The sequence below is a fragment of the Buteo buteo genome, chromosome 5 (genome assembly GCF_964188355.1).
Source record: "Buteo buteo chromosome 5, bButBut1.hap1.1, whole genome shotgun sequence".
NCBI classification, from domain to species: domain Eukaryota; kingdom Metazoa; phylum Chordata; class Aves; order Accipitriformes; family Accipitridae; genus Buteo; species Buteo buteo.
The window spans coordinates 42,745,306-42,762,780 of NC_134175.1; the positions used below are offsets into that span (position 1 = coordinate 42,745,306).

General features: G+C 40.2%; 1 protein-coding gene across 1 annotated transcript in view; it reads left to right on the plus strand.

Moving 5' to 3' along the window:
- Window positions 1-17,475, plus strand: part of KALRN (kalirin RhoGEF kinase) — a 532,592-nt gene that overhangs the window by 337,835 nt on the left and 177,282 nt on the right. The window contains exons 14-15 of the mRNA XM_075028813.1: window positions 5,496-5,691; window positions 11,393-11,559. Coding sequence (XP_074884914.1) covers window positions 5,496-5,691; window positions 11,393-11,559 — 363 coding nt within the window. The remainder of the gene's footprint in view (window positions 1-5,495; window positions 5,692-11,392; window positions 11,560-17,475) is intronic.

Below are 17,475 nucleotides of genomic sequence, written 5' to 3' on the forward strand. Positions count from 1 at the left end.
AGTTAACTCTTGCTCTGCCTCCACTGCTCTGATAAGGGTATCTCAGTTATTTAATACTAGACTGGGTTCACTACCAGCATTAGTTCCCTTCCCATTATCATGGCAGCAGGAGCATCTATTTCAGGTGAAGAATGAAGAACTGTGCTTTCTAGGCTCATTGTCAATCAATAGCTTTGTTGTGTCTTTCTCTCTCATTAGTAGTCTGGGGTCACTTGACCTTCCTTTAGTAATAGGGAGCTGTTTCTTGGCCACCACCAACCTTATATGACCTACAAGGAAGGAGCATGGCTCCTTCCAAGGAGTCAGACAGAGTGTGGCTGACAATGAGACATGTGTGCAGCTTTCCTTGGAACAATGTGGGCACCTGCAGATAAGTCTGCTGCTTTTGCTAATGCAGACCTGTGCACTGCCACTGTTGCTACTCTTGTGACCCTTCTGCTTTGGTATGATTTCTCTCTCATGCCGCAGTGGAACAGAGCAGAGCTCAGGGCTTCTCTTGCGGCAGGGCTTCTCTTTTCTCAGGGCATGTGAGGGATGCTAAAGTCTATTTAGAATCACAAACGCTGGGAAGTAAAGTGAATAAACATAAGAAGTGCTGTCAGTTCTTCCCACCAAAAATCTAGCAGATTAAGGCAGTAAACTCTCATTAGCCATTCTTCTGGGTCAGAAGGGAATTAAACAAGTTCATGGCCAAGTGAGCCTCATTTATGAGACAATTCCTGACACAGGCCCAGTGCAATTGGCTCTTATCACACCGTAGGAGATAGGACACTTTTGTCTAATGCAGTCCAAGTTTCACCATAGATGTCAATGCCTGATCAATCTGTGAAAGCATCCGAAGCCCTTTTTTAGACTTGAAAAACATACATCTGTAGTTAACAAGGCTGCCTAATTACAGCTTGTTCCTGAAGAGAAATAAATCAATTTCCCTGTACCCAAGTCAAACCAGTTAGGGACTCAAATTCAGACTCTGGGACCATTTCCAAATGGTCCAGTTTGAAGTACAGAAACTGCTGGGATTTTGAGGCATTGGCTGTACAGACAGAAAAGGAAATGTCTTAATGAGATATGCAAAGCAGCATGATCTCTGGGATAGGGCACCAGATTGGGATTCAGAAAGGCTGGGTCGTTATCACAGCTCTGCTATTGCTTCTTTGCTTTGTGCTTGAGATTCCCTTCTAGCCATCTGTTTGTCTCAGTTACTCAGAGCAATGTACCCAACCTTCCTGTACACACTTCGCCTGAGAAATTTGGTGATGTTCCACCTCTTGCTGTGCCTGACTCCTTCCCCTCTTCCCCTAACCCAGCACATGGGATGATTGTCATCCTTCATCAGCCCTCACTCAGAGGCAACTTCCCACCTTCCTTCCTTCTCCCCTCCATTGGTGGCTGTGCTCCTGGCCCTGACAGAGCTGGCACTGGGCTAACAAGCCCCACTGGACCTATCCGACTGTCTAGAGCCACTCAGATGCAGTCTTAACCCCTATTCTCGGTCCTGGCAACATGGTATAGAGCACCATGGGCTCGCCTTGCAACCTGTGTTGTTTATCAGCTCGTGTCCTGACAGCCTACGCCGTCCCTTCCTCTTTAATTGGAACCACTGATTTTAACTGGGGAGTGTGGATAATGGAGCATAAACCCTTCAGTGCCTTGCAATGGCTAATAGCACAGGTAGATATTTAGGTGCAGCTCCTCCTGTGTGGGGAGCCTGGTGAAAGCTGGTGGCCGACACGAGCACGAGGAGCACTGGTTGCCTGGGAGGCAGTCCTCTTGAGTGTAGATGCCTCTCTGCTACAGACCTGTCTTGGACGCTCAGGCTGTCACGTTGCAAAGTCAGAGCGACTCAGGTTCGTGGATTTCCTTTGTCAGAATTAAGGTGAAACGACACCAGAGGAGTTTAAACAACAATCAACATTTATTCAACCTAGCTAACCTTGCCCAAGTACAAGTGAACTTATCAATATGAACCTTGCAACATGTCATTAAGCCGCTGTTTGAAAAGAGAAGGGAGGTGTACAAAAAGAAATGGAAAAAGGAACATGGAACTGTATCAGAAGGAGAGCCCTCCCGTTGAGTCACGAGGTTCAGAGCAGACCCCCTTGCTTTCTGGACTCCTTCTCGAAGAGGAGCCCAGGGGCAGCTAGATCCACTCCTAGTCTCAGACTTGGTCAATGGTTTATGTTTAAAAGGATGAGGTGTAGGGACTGTGGAAAAGAGAAAAGGAAAAGAGGGAGAGAGAGAAAGAGAGAAAGAAAGAAAGAAAGAAAGAGAGAAGAAAAGGGTTTCACCAGTCCTGGGTCCAGCGTTGGTCCAGCCAGCATAGAGATCCAGTTCTGGAGGGCGCGCACTGAGAACTCGTTCTCACTTCTTTTATAGTGTGTTAGTTGATGGTCTCGAGATGCGCAGTTCCCATTCCTGGGGTTCTCTGGAATTGGTCAGTGAGCTTTGGCAGGTTGTGATTCATTGCAGAGTTGCCTCTCTTTCCCTGCTGGCATGACCGCTTAAGATAGAAGCACGGTCCCATCTTCCGTGGGGCCTCCTCCTCCAGGCGCATATGCTGTGCTCCTTCTCCTGGTCACTTAAGATAAGGAATTGCGGCTTTGGAGAAGCGCGGTCCCACGCTCCATAGGGCCTTATCCTCCGGCCACATTGTCCTGTTCACAAAACTCCAGCATTTTTACAGGGGCCATTTTCTCCACCAAAGTTCTTTAATGAATGTTTGAGACATTGACTATAATTTGTCAGACCGTCACACAGGCCTAAGGGGCAAAAAGCAGTATGGTCACGATCAGACATTTCCCCATGCTCGAGTGGAAATTATTGTAGATTTAATGGTAAAAGCAATGCTGATCAGTGTCCTTTCCACGGCCAAGTGGAAAAGTTAGTAAGAGAAACAGCACCACAGCAGAGAGGTTTACCCAGGTAGTTTTGCAGAAGTGCTGGATCTCAGCATACTTATGGGAACATCTGTTGATTCCTTCATATATCCTTTGCCAACTCCCCTGACCGTTCAACCTTCTGAAAGATTTGCATTTTCCTGTCCTGGAGTTGATGTCCATAGACGTAAACGGGATGGAGAGATTTTGTTTTGATCAGAATCCCCCAATCATAGTATTATGGCTGTCAGAGCAAACTAATGTAACACATTCTTTGTTTGTTTTAATCTTTTCTATTACTGTCACTTATAAATGCTTTTAGACATCTTCCTGAATACACATGCATGAGAGTGTTCACAGGAAATTGCAAAGTACTTTGTGAATCTTTGCAAAATTTCAAATTATTATGTTTTAGCAGCCTGACAATCAATGCAATGGATTCAAACAGACAGTTTTATAATAGCTCATAAAAAATAAAATTCTTCTGATTCCCTTATATCACATGCCTTTCCATTAGAAATAGCAGAAAGAGCTTTGTATTGAACTGTAAGTGTTATTGTCATGATTGTAGGAACCTGTGTTAACTCTAAATTCATTCTGTTGTTTGTAGTTTGAAACAAGGTCAAGACCACCTCAGTTCTGATTACTGTTAGCTGAGGATCTGCCTCTGAATGTAAATGTATCTGGTAAAACCCTTCTCCAGCATCTACTTTGACCATTTCTCCATAACTGTTAAAACTGCCAATAAGTCTCCACAGTCCAGGGACTCCAGCTATGATATGTCAATGAATCAGAGGGTGCTGGAATCAGGAATGGGGCCAAAGAGACTAGAGAGATAGCTATTATTTAAAGGTAATTGAGTGGAATGGGCAATGGAATAAGCTGAAGAAAAATAGAAGCCCCTCAGGATATCCACTCTCTGCCTTTCACCCTGCAGCTGAAGTCCCAGGTTCTTGGCTGAGTAAATCTGCTTTTCTGCTTCTCTCAAAAAAGGGCCTAAAACCTGCTTTCTTTCCCTTCTAATGCAAAACTGTGTACTGCCATCCATTCTAATATGAGAAGGGCTGAGAGCCGGTCCATTTGGGTTGCCTTCCTGTGCCTGCGTTGGATATAATGTATGTTTTCTGGAAAGGAAAACTGAATGGAAAATTTTGAATCTTGGCTACTTAGGAAGTTAAGCATCTCACTGCACACAGGCACTGAAGAGCACTTTTAGTGAGAAACAGGAACTTTTCACTACATCATAACGTGCACAAGTGGGAATTTAGATACCTGGTTTTAGCTCTCCTGAATCTAGCTATGAGGAGTTGACCTATGAATCAGAATTAAGGCATTTATTTTAAAATTTTTTAATACTTTAAAAAATTGTTTACTGCACAGTACTAGCCTGTATGCATTATTTAATTCCCATTTCCCTTGTCCCCCCTCCCTCAATTCATTGTCACTAGCACATTCCCTCTTTTTTGTCTGCAGTAGCAGAATCTAGGTTAACATGGGACTGTGCTCTTTGGGTGGAGGCTAGATCTTGCTTTAATTGAACAGGCAAAAATGGAGGAGGACTTTCATATCGAACGGCTATTTGTGGGCTAAAATGTAAAATAAAGAAGATACAGTAAATAGACTGCTAAAATCATCAGACTGCGTGTTGTAATCAGGAAGCAGAGAAAGCAACAGAAGATTTTGCATGTTCCCATGAGTTATTGGCAGGTTATATAGGTCTTCAGTTAGAGCCAGGTATGACTTGTGATTCACGTAGCCGTTAAATATGATGTTTCTGTGCTGTGCTTTCCCCATCTGTAAAAGTGAATTATTTATATTCATTCCCCCATTTAAAAGCTTTCAGATCCACAGGAGAAAAACGTTATACAGGGCCTGTTCCCTGTGTAACAAGGAGGACAACAAAAAGACCCTTATAAAAGACTGTAAGTCCCTGAAAGCACAGCATAAGACTTACTGTACAACTGCAATCAATGCTGTGGGGGTTAACTCACAAATTCATAATGAAATATTTAGTCTCGTGATGCATTTTCTGTGAACAATGGGTAGATACTGTTCACAATACATTATATCAATAATAATAATTCTGAAAAATGTATTAGTCCTCCCTGTTATAGGGCTTACTGGAAGCAGCTTATAAGTTCAGTTCTATGAAGTTAGAATCAATAATATTTCCATCTGTAATATGTAACATACAGTGTGTTGCAAATGTTTTTAGAAAAATTCAGGCCATTTTGGGATTATGTGGTCACAGATGTTACAAATTGTTTTGCAATTCTGTAAGCATTACTTCTTCATTTAAATTTGAATTTATTCAGAAACATTACCTCTACCATCCATGTGAATACAGTGGGTCTTCTCTTACAGTGCCCTTTGGAATGTGTAAGGGAAAAAGGTGTCAGATTTCTTGTTGGACCAATAATCTTTTCATGGATCCTCACCTAAGCAAAATGTTAAGCGTGACCATTAAGTGGGTAGGATCCAGAGTGTACTGAGGCTGTGGTTTGGAGGTTTCTGGATCAGAGTTAAAATGTGAAGTACTTTTGTGATCCAAACACAAATTGAGAGTAAGATTTTTCATGGATCTTGAGTGAATACAATGTCTGTCTTCTGCCCATGAAGGTTACCGCAGAGTTAGATGCCTGGAATGAAGATCTGCTGAGACAAATGAATGATTTCAACACCGAAGACCTCACTCTGGCTGAGCAGCGCTTGCAGCGTCACACTGAGCGGAAGTTGGCCATGAACAACATGACCTTTGAAGTCATCCAGCAAGGGCAAGATTTACATCAATACATCATGGAGGTCCAGGCTTCAGGTGAGCAGAGCAATTTGATCTCTGTTTTACATGAGAAAAAAAACAAAAACCAAGAAAAACTCAAAACCCCAAAAATGTATATCAAGCAAAAATACCCCAATACATACCAAATACATCAGCTTTTAACATAAGTAAGTATGTGCAATATCTGTCTCTCCACTCCCAGAACTGTTCCACAAGTTTGGGGAATTCTTTCATTCAGGATTATACGTCAAAAATTGCTGTTTCTTTGAGACTGAAGCTCATTGAGGAAATAAAGCTGACTTTCAAGTTTCATTCAGAAAGTTTCACAACTGCAAGATGGGGTTCATGATCAGTTCCAAAGTGGATGGAGAGGGGAGGGCAAAACAAGTTACACTGGTAGGTCCTTGTCCTTGTACCAGCTCAGAAACAAGCACTGCAGTGAGTCATCAGTTACAGATACTTGAGCTGGCTGGTCAGACGTCAGGTCTGGATGAAGTCTAGTCGTTCTAGGCTCCTAAGCTTGTTAACCTTTCTGCAACTAGACTTTATTGAGAGGCAAACTGACCAGATGTGCTGGCTTCATTCTCCGCAGACTTGAGTACCTTTTCCCTGTGCCACATTTCAGGGTGCAGACATGCCTGAGGGAAAGAGAGAGGAGTGAGGTGAGAAAGAAGCTAGTTGTCCAAGAGCCCTCTGGGAAAGAATCCAAATATGAGAGCCTTGAAACCAGTCATGAAACGGAACTCTTGTTTCCATCCAGCTCTAATTGGAATTATTTTGTATAAAAAGGGACTGTGATAAACCATACTGGAATTTTCCTTTTCAATGTGCACTTGAAAGTTAAAGGTAGGAACTTGGATGTAAAAAACCCCACCTTTGGCATGTGCTTTTAAATGACAGACTTGATTCATCTTGATAGGGAGTCTGTCTGATACTTTTACTGTGCTTCTCAGCAGTAGGATCCTATTTCTAAGACATCCTATGAATCAAGATTTTTGTATCCTTGCATTTTGCATTTGGAAAAGGAATATCATAACTTAGATTAATCACTGCATAAAGTCCAAAAATGAATGTTACTTGTGAAGCGTTTTAACCTTCTTAAATGTCTGGAAAGAGTGCAAAGCAAGAGCAATTCCTGTTCTTTCCGTCCCAATTTGCACTTTCAAAATAAAAAGGATTTTTATGGTTCTATTCTTTGGCAAACATTTTACCTCTAGGCACCCACCTTTAAAAAAATCTGGCAGTATTCAGCCTGACTTGGCAAGCTGCACGCAACACAGACTTAAGGACTGCTACAAGAGTATGTTGTGAACTAGACAATCCCGGTGCATTGTATGAACCATGTGTGTGAGCTTCTATGGGATCTGCCCACACTACACCTGGTCCTATTCTTCAACTTGTCCTAGTACATCAGTTAAGATGCTTGCTTTTTTTTTTTTTTTTTTTTTTCCCCCATCCTGGAAGAATCTTAATATGAGTAGGAATCTATGGGAGGTAAAGAATATGATCCAGAACAGAGCACAGTTAGGAGTCTCAGTGACTGATTCTTAGGAAAAAAAAAAAAAAAAATCTGTGTTTGTCAAGAAGTTAGAAACAACTTCTTTTGGATTGTAGACAAAAGATTAGCAACTAAATGAAGTAACTTTTAAAATTTTTTTATAATATTATCTAAGATCACTTTCTATGAAGCATACCCACTAAAAAATCCATTGCTCCCAAAGGCAAGGAAGCAGAAGCCTCATGGGGATGTAGAGTAACTGTAGTTAATCAAAGGTAGTGGTCATGTCTGCCATGCACAGAATGCTAAATGGTGGGAGAATGGCAAAATAAGGGAGAGAGATTGCTCTTGGGAGCCTACTGTTTTTTATTTCAATAAAGGACAGTTATACTTCATAAAAAATTCATTTAATTTTACTCCTTTCTGAATCCTATATCATAGTCATTCAGTGCATAAGTTAAGGGATGATTGTTCTTACTGCCAAAGCTGCAAACTTGCAGGGGTTCTGGGAAATCAGCTGCTATTGCTGCTTCCTATTGTACAGTGTCACCACTGCTTCAATCAAAACTCAGCTGTAGCCACAGAAGATAAAGCCAGAAAAAATGTGATTTTTTAGGGACATTCTACCTAACCAGACACTCTTAATTGACCAAGTTTTTTCCCTTCCCTGTAATTCTCTTTGAGGTTTATTCTTTTTATCGTGTCACACAGGATACTGATTCAATTTTGATCACTCTGGCATTTGGCTTGGAGGTCTTTAAGCTAGTAAGTCTGTCAGTTAAAATTACATCCATGTTTTTCCAAGCATGATGCCTTTTTCATTTGGAAATCTTGTGCAGGTAGAAAAAGAAGGTTTTAGACATTTGCCCATGATTTTTGCATGTCCGATGCATATTTGGAGCAGTGATTCTGATTCCACTGGCTGTGGAGTGTCTGGAAATCCCTGTGAACATTGTCATGTTGGTACAATAAATCCAGTGGTCCTGTGATGCACCATATCAGACTCTGTGCAGATATTCAGGGCATCTGTGCATGTGAGGCATCTATGCAAGTCCAGTATTTCCAAAGCTCCATACAGCTCAAAGTTATGTTCCTGTGATTCCTTCCACTACTCCAGCACATGTGGGTGAGCCTGCTTTGGATTAGACTGTTTTCACCATCGAAATAATTATCCTTCAAAGAAATGTTTGGGATTTTTAGGGGCTATGTAAGATCTGGAAGTCAGGTGGTTTTCTGAAATTTTGCAGTACTTTCAAATTGTTTTCATGTCTCACTAAAATCTGTATCCTTCAGGAAACATATTTGCATTTAGAGAATATTATAACAATATTCTCAAGGAGACTGGACTTTTTAATAAGCCAGCACTTTTTATTTCAATGAACCTGTCTTCTATTTTTCCAGTTTGATTGTAGCTCAACTGCTGATAGCAAAGCTAAATATGTGGGCAAATATTCTCAAAAATGGATATTGATTTTTGGGTGTCTAATTTGATATGTTGAAAGGGCCTGGTGTTTCCAAAAGTGGCAGCTTGGACACTTCTGAGAAATCCATTTCCTACGGAAAGTTTAGGATCATAATTCAGCTGTGATTTAACACTTTGACCCAAGCTGCAGTGATGATGCGTTCATGTAATTCATTAGCATACACACCGTAGTCATTCTGCTTCTAGGTACTAAAAGTAGCTACACTCTAATAGCTGATTAATTGATTGCACAAATTTATTTGATTATTAAAGGCTATTCACATTGTCAGTATCATTGTCATAATGAGCTCCACAGTTAGGAGTCGCTCATGGTTTACAGAGCTACCTTTTTATATCTTAGAAGCAATTTGTCTAAGTCAAGCCTGAAATACACTGCAAAGCTGATGTTGAAGAGATTTATACAGTCCCTACCTGTTATATGGAAAATTCAAAGCCCTTTTGTTTCCTGGTTGTCAAGCTAACATCATTGCTTAAAAAGGAACTGCAAATCTATTTCATTTTGTTTGTGATGTCCTTTATAGGCAGTTATAACTATAGTTTATATTGCAAGGAAGAGGATAGTAAACTTTCCTGTCACAGACTTTTAATAGTTCAGCCTAAGAACAGATTCAAAGCAGTTTCAAACCAGCTTTGTACAAGTCAAAAAGCAGTACTCCTTCCTTCACTGCATAGTATCTCACATTGCATATAGCTTAGGTATAACTAATGTATGTTTTGTAGGATGCCAGTTAGTGTGGCATGGTACCCTTTCCTTAATATTTTCTTAAAACGTTTTCAATTCATTATCCTTCACTTGTCTCAAGCAGTGCAGCAGATATCAAGCGAAGGAAATGGCAACCAAGTTCAGTTTATCAGAAAATCAGCTGTGCTTTTCTATCTATCAAAACACAATATAAAGATAATATGTATGAAATTATTCTCAAAACAAGGCTTTCTATTTTGAAAACCAGACTTTGAGAAGAATAAGTGCTCTCACCGCATGCACTGGCACCGTAGAATAAATCTGCGTGACATATGACAAGCAAGAAAGGGCAGATCATTCATCATAGGGAGCGCAGGCTGCCCTTGGATAGCATCCCAGGCAGTTCACTGGTTGCTGCTGATGAGTTAGCACAATCAAAACCATACCAGCTGAGTGTGCATGAAGGAAAACTGCGCATTTAATATCGAATAGGTGTGGTGAAGTCAAGCATACAAAAAGCCATCATGTCCTGAGGATACAGAACCATATGCAGGCTAATTGTAGCAACAATGCCTGATGTCTGGCAATTGAAAAGAACTTTACTCCCAAGAATAGAAACATATATTAAATTTCCAGTTCTAAATGGGAAGCCAGGGGCCATTCCACTTTATTTGGTAATGAAGAAACTGTTTTGTTTTGGCTGGGAGAGGGAATAAGCCAATCACTTGCATTCCCATGTGCTTTTTCTGATAAAACCAGAAACCAGGAAAAAGGGGATAGGGTCAATCATAAGGTCATATTTGTTTTGTGTACTGTCCTCTGTAGATAGCACTGTGAGAGAGAAAGAAAGTCACAAGTCTCTGAGGAGGATAAAGGGGGAAGAAAAGGTATCTTTCTAAATGGGTTTTAAAAATAATGTCCAAGCCTTTTGTACAGCAGCTTCTAATTAACACATTTCTTTTTTAATGTCCTATTATTCCATGAAATCAAATGGCTTTGGGGAAAAGTGTAGTGTTTTCTCAGCATTACTGCTATCTGATTATTTTTATACTAGGTTCCTGATCCTCCCTGTATTGAGGCCAATGGCAAAATTCCAGTAGACCTCAATAAGGGAAGAGTCGGGTCTTTGTTAGTTTATAATCACAGGCATTACAGTAACATGAGATGACATCATATTTCCTCCAGGCCAAACTTTCACAATTACACTGCTAATGTACCCAGCAATGCTATCACACCAGAGTAATAAAGAAGGAGGATGTGAAGCTCTGCATTGTATTTCATGTAACTAGTATACACAAGGCTTGTAGGGTCATAAGAAAATTCAGGAGGTAGGAAGAGACTTAGGAGGTCTCTATTTCAACCTCCTGATCAGGTCAGGGTCAGCTATGAAATCAGACCAGGTCACTCAGGGGTTTATCAATTCTGTGCGGGATGCAAGAGATGGGGAATGTGGTACTAAGCTACCTTTTCTCTCTGGTATGTAAGGATTGGATGAAAGTCAGTCTCTGGAATAATTCTGAATGAACTGTAGCTTGGTTTAAACTAAATTGTTGTTAACTATCCTCTAAAGTGCCCAGATGGAAAAAAAGTTTGCACCGTGGAGTTCCATGAACTTTTGTAGCACTACCGTAGATCTGGCAACTAGAGTTCACTTCCTGTATTTCACTTTTCTATTTTCTTCCTCATCTTTTTTTCTCTTCTAAGTTCTTTTCAACATGCATTTCTAAAATATAAGTTAATGAATTACTGTAAGAAAGGGAGGGTTTTTCTGTCTTTTTTTAATTCGACGTTCATGCAAGTTTTTGAGCAAGGCTGTGGTTAAATCATGTCCTACTAGCCAGATGCTGATGGGTGAGATGAGCAATGATCACCAGAGAAACACTACTTTGTAGAAAAATGTAGTGATGCAGAACAGGAAACTGTGAAAGCCAAGTGTTACATGTGAGAGAGTTTAGTAAGAATTACTCAGAGTTGCAAATCAATGTGTTAGTTGGCAAAAAATTTTGAAGCTTACATTTGTGCAACAACTGAATTTTCAAATAAGTGCGATGATTTCTCTCTCTGCATGTTGCAGGCATTGAGCTGATCTGTGAAAAAGACATTGATCTTGCGACACAGGTTCAAGAACTGCTGGAATTCCTTCATGAGAAACAGCATGAGCTGGAGCTTAACGCTGACCAAACTCACAAGAGGTTAGAGCAGTGCCTACAGCTCCGGCACCTACAGGCTGAAGTCAAGCAGGTGAGAGTTTTTAGCCACACCTGAGGGTCATAAATGAGTTTTCAGCCAGTACATACATGTAAACTGCTAAACCAGCCTCTGCCAAGTCACATACCTTTAGGAGGACAATCTTAATCCCCCTTTCCTTAACAGTACTTGATTTGCTGACAGATTGCAGCATGACCCTTTACAAATAACAAAGGGCTCTATTCCCTCTAGTGTGCATTTATTTGGCTTCATGAATAGTTATGGGAAGTCTGTGCAGAACTGACCCCATAACTTCTCAACTGGAGGAGCTGCCTCAAATTCCATGTGTTCTGGGAATATAATGATGTGGTTTGAGATCCAGACTTAAGCTGTTGTGGAGGATTGGCCCAAAGCAAAGGATAACTGAGCTGGGAGGTCAAGTATGACATTACAGTAGTTTCACCTTTTCATTTATTACTATACATCTGCTAACCTGCAGGAATCGTCAACATCTGGGTGAGAGAAAAAATTCTGTCTGTGGTCTCTAGATCCTAGGACTTGTTTAACCATCTTAGTATTGCTACATATCTTTCCTCCAGATTTCATCCTAGCATAAGCAGTCATGTTCTGCTTCCCTAGGTTTCCCCTGATATTTAATTGGGATGCCTCACATTTCTGTTTTCCTTTGCTACACAGGATAACGCTACACTTTCTGCTTCCTAATCCATAGGTGGCTTCACACTTCAGTGTATGTCTGGATTTCAATGGAATGGTCTTGGTTTCGTTAGGAAAACCAGGAACATTTTTCCAGACACCTGGAATATTCAGGTTTCCATTTTACCAGTACAAATGGGGGAGCGGGTGAGGCAGGGGGTGGTGACGGTGTGGGGTTTTTTTCCAAATACTACAAGGTATTAATGAAAAAAATTTGCTTCTTTGTTTACTAAAAAAAACCCAAACAAACAACAATATCCTGAGTGCTCAATACACATGATCATGGTTATTCTTTCTTCAGATGTGAATATCTGAGTGATGTTTTATCTGAATTGTTTTATCATTGCTGGCAAAAGTTCCTCAGACAACTCTCAAGCTAGAAGCTGGCAGCACCAACACCAGTGCATACTTTTTCTTTCGAAGTCCGCTTTAATGTGAATATTTTTCAACCCTAAATGAAAGTAGCACAGAACTCTTCTAAATTTTTATTTTGAAAATGTAGTCATTTTGCATTTGTGATAATTGAAGTCCAACTCCTCATGAAGCTCCAGAGCTCTATAGAGTGCTTTGGCTTTCTTCTGAAAAAGACACCAGACTCTGTGATATTCATAATCACCACCTTAACATGATTATGAAGTGTATCCTTTTTTGCATAGGTTCCCAAAGTTTTTTTACAGAGAACTTAGCAAAGCTTGGAGTTGTGTGTGGTAGATTTATGATGAAGTAGAGCATTTTAACTTATGGTAGAAAATAGAGAGGAGTAATATGTGTAGCAGAAATGCTAAAAATGCGGGTTATTGCTATCTGACCAAGTCTCACTGCCTGCTTGACCATGATGAAGTGCCAGTTGGCCAGACCTGCGGCTGCTCCTGGAGCCCATCAGTGGCAGTGCAGCACTCTCTGCAGGTACCTGATGTTATTTGCCTCATTATCAAGTGACTGCTGAGCCTTGACTATTTTACAAACCAAAATCTAACCAAAGGAAATGGGTTTAGGACTGAACTAGCTAATACTTACTATGAGAGGAGAACAGCTGTCTTGAATTAGCATTTCCTTAACGGAGCTTGGGACCATCAGAGCCTTCATTACTATGCGACCTTTCCGCAAACCAGTAGTGAAGAATCATTTTATTTGTTCAGCTGAATACTAAGGACTCCTTTGCTTATTAACCTATAAATTACCACAGCTACAGTTTCCCTTAGAAAGAGGCAAGTCAAAATATATCTGTGCCCTATTTGGTATCCTGTAGGTGAGTCCTATTCCCAACCATGTAGTGAAATTGGGAAAAATATTGATTTTGGCTTGTAGTTCATCTCCAGTCTGGTCCAGATTTCCTTCACTTTCATTTTGGTGCATCTGAGATGATGGATGATCTCATTACCAAATTGCTCTCACTCTTGTGAATCCGTTAAGATGTAGTTGCCGCAAGACACCTTATCGTAGCTGTGGTTAAGTTCTGCTGACATAGTAACATTGGTCAAGGCTGCTACGTGGACGTGTATTTGCATTTTGATATAATGGCTCATGGAAATACAGTGTCTCTTAACTGTCCCTATCTATTTAATTCTCATTTACCAGGGATTTCTTCTTCATATCATACTTACCAAGTGTTCGAATGCCGAGACAATGAGCCAAAGTTTGGGACCATTAAAGCAGAACAATTCCAAATGAGATGTTCTGTGAACTGCTTTAGAGTGGAAATAGTATAGATCAGTGATTCACAAACTCTTTGTTATTAAGAAAGATCCCACTCAAGACTGGTTTCCCCTCATTTGGATCCCACTCATTTCTGACAGAAACTACAGAGCTTGGATTGCTTACATAAAAATAATAGCAGAAAGGAGTTGTGGAGATCAGTTTAAAAAACAAACTCTCTAATGCTGTGCTTGCAGCTGTTTGGCTTCCCTATCCTCTTATTTTATCTTTGTATGTTTTATTTCTTTTTTTGATAAGTGTTGAACTTGACCTAATTTACTCCCAGATATCGTCACAGTGTCCCACTACACTTACTTTTCAGGTTGTTTTGAAGTGTATTTATTCATTTTCATGTGCCTGTTATCCATCCACTTGTGTTGTTTGGCATTAGATTTGTTTCCAGATGAATATGCCCAAAGAATGATGGGAAGTTGTCATTTGAGAGACACTGAATATATTTGGTTTTTTCCCAATCTAATGTCACAGAACTCCTGGAAACCTGATGCAGTTTTGAACATGGCTAAACTTACCAAAAGGTGTCCTTGCTGGTGGTTGGGTCTGTGGGTGTAAGAGCCTCTCAAAGAAGCTGCAAAGGGTCCAGAGATGTAAAAGAGTCACTTACATTATGTTGCCTTTTAAACTTAAAAACTTTTTAATGTTACTTGATGGGTATCATTAGCAAGGCCTTAAGTCTTGTCAGAAACATCAAGGAAGGCATTCTGACTAAACTAAACCAGCAGACAGAAACACTACGTGACGCAGAGCTCTCGTTGCTGAAGGAAGGCTGCACAAGGGGTGCCTCACTCTTTATTTTTCCTGTAGCATCTGATTCTGTGCTCAGTGAAGATGGTAGAGTTTCAGGGTATGAATTTTAGAAGAGTTTGGTACTATTGTTTAATTACAGAGGAGCCATATATGGAAGTATAGCCTGTTTTAAGCAAATTGGAATCAAAGGTGGGAGTTGTTTCAGAACTGTGGTGGTTGCCGTGTTAGACAACCTGTGCCTTGCAGTGAAATTGTTCTCCAGTGGCAAGTGGCTTTTATCTAAGATGCTGTCAGTGTGTTTCTGCTTCTCCATTATAAAAAAAAAAAAAAGGTTAGGCTTTTTAAGTGAGTCTTTGGAGATTTATTTAATTCCAGAATTATTTAATCACTGCTTCTACAAAGTTGATAAAATCTGTAATTTGTAGGAAGTGTCTGTTTAAAGCCATCTTTTGTTGTTGGCCTGTTCGCACATTGCCAGATAATGGTGAATCTTTTAATACAGGAAATGATCAGAGAAGTGTCTTGGTGCTGTATTAGCAGCTTCTATACATATTCTAATAGGAGTCGGTTTGTGAGCAGGTCTTGTAAACCAGATACAAATATGTAAACGCTCTCTTCCAACCATTTCACAGTCTACTTCCAAACTAGTGACACAGTGAAAGACTCTGCAGGTGACTGGTTTTTGCACTTAGACTTAAGAAGCTTTGGGTATGCAACTGAAATTTTTTCTTGCTGTATGTAAACGACACACACACACAAAAGAAGAGGAAGAAAAGCTAAGAGCAAATCATTACTATGGAAAAAGCTGATGCAGTCCCAGATGAGGCTCTGACATTTAAGTGTTAGACTTTTGGAAATAGAATGGGGTCATTATTTAAGTTCTTCCAAGGAAAATTTGCTAGTGCTTGAGTGCTCACTGGGCCTGCAAGGGGGAGTGTAGGAGCCACACAGTGAGCACCTGAACCCGCACTCTGGGGGAAGGAGGGAGGCGCAGAACTTGCAGGGCAGCAGCCTTGGCCAGGAAGAGTGCTGTAAGCATTGCTGACAAGATGTAGTCCATCAGAGCCTGACCTGAACTCCTTCACCCTGAATATTTTTGAGTCAACAGAACAGTTGTACAGAGGAATGCACATGTACCATTAACACTAGAGGAAACCAGGCTCAGTTCAGTTGTATGGTCCCCCTTCCTCCTTACTTAACCTTGTTGCCTATTAGCTTTTCACTGGTCAAGTTGCTTTGTTTTAAGACTGAGGTTCCCAGTGACTTTTTTCTTTTTAGAGACTCAGTTATTTGTATGAAATCTGTGTCAAAACCTCCATGGCACGTGTTGAAAATTTCAGCTCAAATGAAAGCTGTTCCCAAGAGGATGCTGTCATGCCCTGATTGTATCGTTTAAAAAAAAAAAAAAAAAAAAAAAAAAAAAAAAAAAAAAAGCTGCTACATTTTTAGCATACATATTCAGTATTTTCTACAATAAATGGCCCAAGCCAGGATATATCACAGTATATAACATGTGAAAACATGTCTTGCTTTATGATGTCCTCACTTCAAGTCTTTTTCAGATACAGTGATCTTTTGCATAACTTCAGCTTTTGGTACCATGTAGTTGGTAATAATGTAGGTTTCTTGTCTGATGGATGATAGAAAATGCAGCCAAAAAGATTGCCATATGATAACCCTATTTCTTTAAATCTTTGTTGCATTTCCCACAGGAACAATAACACCTGCTGATGAAAGAGACAAAGCTGACAAATTAAATCTTCCACACTGTTGTACTGAGCAGAATGTAATTTTCTACAAATTAGGGTCAGCTACACGTGTAGATGGCTCCCCTTTCTTTCTCCTAGGGAAAACTCATTTTCCTACTCTACAGGGAACTGAATGGCTGTAACTAGGGTGACACATCATGTAAGGATAAAAACCAAAACAACAGAAAATCCCTCTTTCTTTCAGGCAGTTTAATGGATCACTTGGTGAAAATGATGGCACAAAAGGGAAATTACTGTGTAGAATATTGCAGCAAAGTCAATTTTGGAGCTTTGTAAATCACGAGCTAAATTTAAGGGAGTGATTGGGCGGTCAGGATTTCCTGTGCATCTGTGAATTGAATTCAGCAACTTTCTGGCTTTATTGAAATAATTTTACACCTACACAGGTAGAAAATAGGCTTTGAGACAACACAGCCAAGAACTTAAACGTGTGTTATCGGTGCTAATTTTCCAAACATGCATCTTAAAATAGCAGATGATGTTGCTGCTTAAATGAATAAATACAGGCTTGATAGATTAATTATGTATATTTAGGATTTGATTCTGCAGTCTTTACAGCATGGGTTGCATGTCTACAAATAATCTGAATATCCCTGAAGTAAAGCCTCTTGACTAAATATAAAATGCAAGACCTGGGATTTCTCCCTAGCTCTGCATGCAGGTGGAAACTCCAACTGCATCTTAACTCCATGGCAGATGAAACCAACTGTGTCTTCTCCCTTCTCACCCGCAAGCTCTGACATTTGTGTGAAAGAAACACAGGCAACTGGAGCAGAAAGGAGTTGCAAGGTCCATGATTCCACTTGGAACTTTGAAAAAGAGAGAGATCTTTGTGTTTACTTTCAAATGTCCCTCATTATGCTCTGTGGTTTTGCCCTGGGGTATTTGCGTAGGGGAACATTCGTTTTTGTGATCAAGCCTTGGAAATGAAAGCTCTTTGCTCTCCAAATATCCATGTAAATACTTTGGGAGTTTAATTCTTCAAGCAATAACTTCTTCAATAAGATCTTTGCCCTCTAAAAATTAA